At 60.0% G+C, this 8,006-nt stretch overlaps 1 protein-coding gene across 1 annotated transcript; it reads right to left on the reverse strand.

The window, feature by feature from the left end:
* Window positions 1-2,317: 2,317 nt before the first annotated feature.
* Window positions 2,318-6,203, reverse strand: Nkx3-2 (NK3 homeobox 2). Its single transcript, XM_004847270.3, is given in 3 exon segments — window positions 2,318-4,115; window positions 5,291-5,389; window positions 5,392-6,203. Coding segments are annotated over 3 exon segments (966 nt in total). The 5' UTR covers window positions 5,726-6,203; the 3' UTR covers window positions 2,318-3,582.
* Window positions 6,204-8,006: the final 1,803 nt, after the last annotated feature.

Consider the following 8,006-nt stretch of genomic DNA (forward strand, 5'->3'; position numbering starts at 1 on the left):
ACTTGGCCATCTTTGTGCAGATCCAAGGCTTTGCTCTGAGCCCCCATCCCTCTGAGAGCAGGGAACCAGGAACCAGGAGCAGTGCTCTGGGACACTTTCCCAGTCTGGGAAGGCCCCAGAAGCCGCTTTTCTAATCTGTCGATCGCTCCAGGTCCTGGATGCTAATGCTACTGAGTCACTGCTCAGAGGCATGGGGACGACATCAGAGATCATTTTAGACCAGCTCCTGTGAAGTTGGACTTGGCACAGTGCCCTCCCATTCCTAATGTGGTAGAGGGGCAAGGATGCTGGGATTCCCTGAGACAGGAAGCCACTTCTTCTTGAAAATAGTACTCAACTTTAACTCCCCCTGCCTGATGCCTGCACAGCCAAGATACTGTCTAGGAATCTGAGAGTCCCACAAATTCAAGCTTTTGGAACAGGACACAGCTTGAGATAAGGACCGAAGGCCCGAGTCTCTCCCTCCCTCCCTCCCTCTCTCTCTCTCTCTCTCTCTCTCACACACACACACACACACACACACACACACACACACACACACACAAACTATGGGCATCTGGCAGCCAACTGATCCTGAATCTGCTCCCCAGAGCAAGACTATGACTCCGCCTGAATCCCTGGGATCCATTTCAGTCTAGGCCAAAGAGCATGCTGCCCCCTGCCCCAGCCATTCCTCTTGCCTCAGTTTATCTATCTGTAGGGCAAGCAGGGTGACCAGAAGCCCAGCACTAATAGTCACCAAAGGCAGGAAGGACAGAGGATGAAGAGGGTGACGGGCACTGGGCTCAAGCTGCAGCTGTGACTGCTCTGGGACACCAGGCTGAGGGGAGGCCCAGCATAGCTGGCAGGCAGTAGATGAACCAAGGCGCCTTTGAGCAAGACAGGGCCAGAAGGGCGGGAATGCTTTTGGTCAAAACAAAACAAACAAACAAGAAAGCTGGAAGGGAGAGTTGGTAGTGGGGAAGGAAAAGGAAGTAAGAAAATGAAGAAAGTAATACCATGAATTTCCCACAGGAGCCACAAGAGCAGCCCAGGGCGGGTGGTGAACCCTCGAAGGCCAGCAGGACCCAGAGGACACCTCTGACTCCAGAACCAGAACCCTAGGTGCCCTGGGCCGCTGAGAGGGACAGGGCCACAGTGAGGATCCACCGAGTTCCCTGGAGCCTCCCCCTCCCCCCCCAGCAGCGCAGCGGTGCAGCCCTGAGGAGCTGGCTCAGGCGGGAGCCTGGAGTGAGGCCCGCCCCAGGCGGTGGGAAGAGAAGGTGGGGTCTTGTAGTGGAAGGGGACGCTGCTGGGCGCAACCCTGGAGCTCCGATCCTTGTCGTACTCCCGGGTTCTCAGGCCTCCCTGTCCGCTAGGATGGAGAATAAACCACCCTCTTGGGACGCAGCCGCAAACAACTGCCCCTACCATTTTCAGGAGGGGAATGAAAACGGACTCCCCTTTCCAAAATCCCTCCAGAGGTGCCAATCTCTGGAAAAGCAAGGGTGGAGACTGTAGCATCATTGGAAAGGAGAATGCATTTGTGAGCAATTAGAGAATTCAAATCGAGCATGAAAGCAATTTGTTTCTTTTAAGAAACAAAATGACTGCGGGGATCCCAGGGAGGTTAGCTGGATTGGGTGAGCGTTGGGTCAAGCTTACGCCAAGGCCAGCGCCCTGACATTTCTGTCTCCGGAAGCGGGGGATCCTCCTTGTAACGCCCCAACAGCCACGCTGGGCGCGGCTGGCCCGAGGAGTTTCGGCCCTCCTGGCCAAGGCCTGTAGAATTAATTCCCAGGTCCCGAGGCCTAGAAGCCATGAAAGGCTGGGGCCCTGGAGTCTGGAAAATCGGCCTTCGCTCTCCAGGTGAAACTGAAAGAAGCCAAGCTCGAGTTTCATTGGTTCTGGCCTCGCCTGCACCGGGGCCAGGGCGCCTGCCATGTGGCCTTAACTCTTCCTTGCTGCCAGCGACCCAGCGAGATCTGTGGTGTTCTGGGGAGTCTTGTCACATCAACCCTGGGAGGTTAATCTCTAAAATGGGGTAACAACAAGTGAACCACGCCCCATCCTCCGCTCTGGCGGTGGGCTTCCGTGCGGGACAAAGGAGGCTGCGCCGAGGAGCAGAGCGCTTTTGGATTCTGAGGGTGACAGACGCGCAGGTGTCCGGAGCTGAGCTGTCGAAGTCTGGTTTGCTCCTAAACGCTTCAGGATTTCAGCGAAAGTTTGTACCAGCTCATTCTTGGAACGAAGTAAAGACTTAAGGGAAGGGCTACGAAAATAAAAGGCAGCGCGAGAGGACGTGGACGGGCTCGCGGAGTAGGGGAGGGGTGGAAACTGGCTGCGGGTACACTCTGGGCGCTTCCTAGACTCGGAAGCCGCCAGAAAACAAGGACTTCGAGGGTTTTGCTCCCGGAATCTGGATTCATTGGTGGCGCAAAACCCCTGAGGTGGTGATTCCCTGAGCTGCACGGGTTTGAGTCCTTCCTGCAGGGCAGGGGCTGGACTCCTGGGGGGTGGGGAGAGACTCCTCATTCGAGGCAGAAGGGAGAGCCCGGCTACTCCCTGCTCTAATTACTGGTCCCCCAAAACCGCACCGACAAAGTTTTAGAGAAAACACGGCGTCCAGGAGGGCATGTTAAACTAGAAGTTTATAAATTAAAGAAAAAAAATACAGCGAATACAGCTTCCACACTTCACAAATCTCTTCAAAGATAATACTCTAGTTGAGTGCACAGCGCCCCTAAGGAGGCGAAAAGCGGCGAGCTGACAGGACAGGCGGGGTCGGTCACCTGTCTTGGAACAGGTGTGTGTTGGGGGGTCCCAGGCCAGGCGCGGGAAGCGGGGTGCGGAGCTGCGGACGCCGTGGAAAGGCTGGGATCTTCACATTGAATACAAAAATAACCGTTATTTGAACACAAACAACTGCAAAGTGCTACAAGTCTGAACCTCCTCTGGAAAAAAAAGCAAGCAAGCAAGCAGATTTCTGCGAAGAGCCATGGAGCGTGCCCTCCTCGCTTGGGGCTCCCAGGCCTGCCCCTCGCTCGCTCGGCTCACGAGCTCTCTTCCTTACATTCAACGCCCGGGAGGGCGCCCTCTGAGGTCTGACCAGGGAGGGCGAGGCAGAGGTCCACGCCAAACCCTCTCCGGTTCCCCTCAACCCCTGGCCTGGGGCCGCCGGGGTTGCGCACTCATTTGTCACAAATGCAATTTTCAAAAATAAGAGATATGTAGATACACATAGATCGGTAGCATGGATACCATGAACGAGTGTGGCCTAGCGCACGAAGCTCTGGGCAGGCCTGAAATTCTGGGAACTTTCTCCGGGAGTCCTCTCCGCCCCGGGGAAACGCCGTCCCGGGCAGACACAATCCAGATCCGCATCCTATATTGTCCTGGTAATAAATAGTGTCCCGGGGCCCACACGAGGCTCTTGGGCTACGGGGAGCCTCGGTCCAAATTAGAAAAAAGGCGCTCCCCGGTGCGGACTCCGTTCCGACCCGGGCCACAGAGCGAGCCGGGCGGGCCTCGTCCTCCGCGCCCTCGCGCGGGTCCCGCGTGGAGCGGGCGCGGGAATCCTTCGCCGCCTCCCGCGCCGCTCGCTCACTGGGTGCCCGCGGCGGCTGCGCAGGGGGAGAGCGCCCAGGCCGGCAGGCAGTAGTATGGGTAGTAGTAGGACGGCTGCAGCTGCAAGAGCGAGGGCGGCCTCAGCACCTCGCCGGGCAGGTACTGTCTCTGGTCGTCTCGCACCAGCACCTTCACCGCCACTTTCTTGGCCGCGGGCGCGGACGCCAGCAGGTCTGCGGCCATCTGCCGGCGCTTAGTCTTGTAGCGACGGTTTTGGAACCAAATCTTCACCTGCGTCTCGGTGAGCTTCAGCGAGGCGGCCAGGTCGGCGCGCTCGGGCCCCGACAGGTAGCGCTGGTGGTTGAAGCGGCGCTCCAGCTCGAAGACCTGCGCGTGCGAGAAGGCGGCCCGCGAGCGCTTCTTGCGCGGCTTGGGCGCCGCCGGTTCCGGTTCCTCCTCCTCCTCCTCCGCAGCGCCTGCCGCTCCGCCGCGGGCCCCGCTGCGCAGCCCCGGCCCGCGGGCACCTCCTGAGCCCGCGCTGTCGTCCTCGGCTCTCGGGCTGCGGTCGCCTGCGGACCCCCGCGGGAACAAAAACAAGGCACTGTCAGATCGCAAAGGTGAGGCTGACTTCCACCGCACAGTCCCAGCAGATTTGGGCGGAAATTCACTGTGCCCCCGCGCAGCGGCAGGGAGGTCCTCGGGTCCTCTCGCCTCTGACGTCTAGGCCTCTTCCTTTGCAGGTCACCGGCCGACAGCGGTGCCAGTGCGAGCGGAGGCCGGGTCCCCCTCAGTGGCGTGACTGTGGCCCGAGCTTCCCGCGCCCCTAACCCTCCGCACCCACCGGGCCTGCGCTGTAGCCTGCGTTTGTCTCCCTGCTGGGTTCACCCGACTCCTACGGCGACACGTGCGAGTCTGTCGCAGCATACACGCCTTATCTACGCTTAGGGAAGCTGGGAGGTCAGCGCTAGAAGGAGTCTTTTTCCCCAGCTACCCAGGATCGCCACTCGAGGCCTCTGCTGGGCTTCTCGCCATTTGGCCAGGATGTGAGTGGAGAGCTGGCGCTGGGTGACGAGGGGTCTCCTGCTCTACAGTAGCTTCCCCGCGGGCTCCTCCTCCCCTTCCCGCAGCCCTCCGGGGAGAGGCCGGCTCTGGGCCAGCCTGAGGCCTACAGCAGCCTGCGAAGCAAAGAGGGTGGGCACGGGGTCTTTCAGACCGGCCTGCGGTCGGGGAGAACCCTCTCCCGGGTCCCACCGGAAGGATCTAAATCGGGGCTCCTCCCTCTTGCTCCCAGGTCCTCAGCCCTTTCCCCGGTTGCACGGTTATGTAGTTGGAGGCGAAACCCCGTATCTATTCTTGCGTTATGAGCGTGGGTCCCGGGACCTCCGGTCTTTAGCATGTCTGCTCCCTAGCAAAACCACGTCTGTCTGAGGTCTCCAGACTCTTTCAGCTGAGGGGATGAGGACAGACCCAGTCGGGCGCTGGTGATGAACGCCCAGCACCCCCAGCATCGGTTCTCTCCGACCCTGTCCAGGGCGTTTCCCCGGCCCTGGGGCTCAGAGGAGCCCCTCGGTCCCCTCCCCAGGTCGGCTCGCTCCTTCGAGGATCAAAGCAGCCCCCGCTAGGGGGCAGGGCTCTGGGACGAGGCCAGCGCCCGCGACCCCGCTACAGGGTGCTCACGGCAGCCCCCGCGCTGCGTGGCGCCCTCCGCGTCCGCACGCCCCAGCCCAGCCCCCTCGCGGCGTACCTGAGACGCTGGCTGACGTCTCGCTGTCGCTGCGGCCCGCCGCTTCCTCCTCCAGGTCCTTGGCTCCGTGCAGCTCGCACACGGACGGCTCCAGGCCCGGGCCCCCCCGGCTCGGCCGGCCCCGCTGGCTCCCGGCGCGTCCGTGCCTCGCCGCCGGCCCTCGTCCTCGCTGAGCGCGGAGTCGGAGTCCCAGCCGCCCGGGCTCCCCGCGCTCTGCCCCGCCGCCGTTCCGGCCCGGGCGGAAGACGCCCGCACAGAGTCTCCTGCGCCCCGCAGCGCGCCCCTGTCCGCCTCCCCAAAGAGCCGCCAGCAGCAGACGGCGGGGGCCGCGGCCACAGTTACCGCTGTGCCCCCCGGCGCCGGGCGCTCCTCCTTCTTGTTGAGGATCGCCTGGATGGAGAAGGGCGTCAAGGTGTTGGCGCCGCGCACCGCCATCTGCGCCGCCCCGGGCGGCCGCCGGGGCAGCAGCGACCGGGCGGACACGCGGGCGACCGCGGCGGGCGCGAGTGAGCCGCGCGCCGGGCCGGAGCCTCCTGCCCGCGCCCGCCCCGCGCGGAGACCCCCTCCCCCGGACGCGGCTCCGCACGCTCTAGCGCGCGCTGGCTCGCCGGATTAGCTCATCGCCCGTCGCCCTGGGGGCAGGCCGAGGTCTGCCCCTCGGGGAAGCAGCGCCGAAGGCTGGGGACCCCTTCGGCTGCAGTCCCTCTCCTTTGCGCCCGTCCCTTCCCCGCCAGCCGGATTTGCTCCTGGCCGGTCCCCGTCTTTCCTGCCGCGCCGGCTCTTCGGGTCCCAGCGCCTCCCCGGAGGCTGCGGCGGCCGCTGGGTTCGGAGAGGACCAGGGCACCTCTACCCTGTGCCCGGTTTTATCTGTTTCTTCTCTTTCCTTCGCCTGCGTTCCCCGCAACACGCCCCCCCCCCCCGCCCGGGTGTCATTCCTCACCCCTGAGTGACAGCCCTAGGCCACGCCCCTTCACGGGCCGTCCGGGGCGCTCGGGGCCGCGGATTGGCTGGCTCCAGCTGGGAGACGTTGATTTTAAGAGACAAAACTGGGCGAGTTGAGCGGCTGCGGACAGGGTCGGACTTAACTCTTTCCCTCCTAAGCCTGGTCTTCGGAGCATCCTCTCTCAACCAGGATGCTCACCTCGAAACCAGGCTTCGGACTTCTGCAGACAAACCCGTCCACTCCAGCGCTTTGCTAGAGCACTGAAGCCAAGTTCGGTCAACATCTGCAGCGAGAATCCAAGATAATGCAGTTTCCAAAGTGACACCCACAGCTTCTGTTCTGTAGGAAGAATCCTAAAGTCGAGGAACAACAGAATGCTTATTAATCACCGAAGTTTCGCTGCTTCCTCACTGCTAATTCTCTTCGCAAAAGCAATCCGTTAATTTTTAAAAAACACGCTAGAAAATAGTTTTCTTTCCTTGCTGTCTTTGATTTGCTGCTTCGATTTCTAGAGAGGCATTAAAAAGATAAAAAAACTGTTACAGTTAAAACTGAAGTTAGAGGAGAGATTGAAAGTTCCCTTTGGGAGAGTTTCTGAAATTGTACATTTTTCTGAGCGGTCAATACTGACTTTAATTGGGGTTTGTTAAAGATTCGCGTAAAGAAGAAAAATAACTTTCAATTTGTTCTTTAAGTATTCTGTTACTTGTATATGGAATGGGAACAGTTATGTATTTGTTTACAAGAAAACCTGGGAATGAACCATAGCAGCGACCTAGCACTGACATTTACTGCTCCTTAAAAACAAGAAATGCGTGGTTTTATCTCCTTGAAAGAACCATGTAAGAAACAAATATTGCTGGCACATCAAAAACAAATGTTGCTTATGTATGTTTCTATTTTTAAATAAAAAATTTGTCCGTAATATATTTGACTGTCTGATACATTTTACCAAAGGCTTAGCAGCATCAGCTACACAAGCTCGATCCACGAGATAAATGCAAAGAACTGTGATTTCAATTCAAACGACGCTGGATCGGGCGTCTTCGGTGTCTTTCACTCAGGTGAGGCTTCCTCGCTTGCCTTCCTTTCGTTCTTTTTCTGCCCGCAGGCGGAAGTGCATGGAGGTCAGGGCTCAGCCTCAGACCCAGACTTTGCAGGCTTTCAGCCGTGCGAGGTTTTCCTGTTCCCCGCAGCCCCGCGACTGCCCAGGGAAAACATCAGACTGGACGAGGCCATCGCCCCGCGAGCTCTTACCCGCGTCAGCTGGAGGGAAAGGCGTGCAGACTTGGGGTCGCCCAAGTGTAAGGCCCGGCTCGCTCTGCAGGCCTGGAGAGGACCCGACGAGGTTTCCGAACACGGCCTCCCCCTCCCGGACCTTTTCCTATTTTTTTTTTTAATGCTGCCCCACTCCGCGCTGGGGAGCGGGCTGGAGTGCGGATAATCGCCGCTGTTCGCGGGGGCGGGCAGAGGCCGAGGCGGACCGAGGGCCGGACAGGTAAGGCAGGTTGCGGGCCGGCAGGTGTGACACAGCTACCGGCTTTGCGGGGCCAGGACTCGGTGGGACAAATAAGAGTGACTTGGGACCGTGGGGGTAGGCAGAGAAGTTTGGGAGTTCAACGACCGAGTACCAGGAGAGCTCTGGGACTGTACCGCAGTTCCTCGAAAACGATGCACGTAGCTGACGAAAGTCTTTTAATAAAGACGCTCAAATCGGAGTGGCCACGGGTTCGACCGGTCCGGCGCCGCCCCAGGCCGCGTGCCCGTTCCGCG

This window comes from Heterocephalus glaber, unplaced genomic scaffold (assembly GCF_053883595.1).
Source record: "Heterocephalus glaber isolate CG9 unplaced genomic scaffold, H.glaber_assembly_v1.0 deba00001509, whole genome shotgun sequence".
NCBI lineage: Eukaryota > Metazoa > Chordata > Mammalia > Rodentia > Bathyergidae > Heterocephalus > Heterocephalus glaber.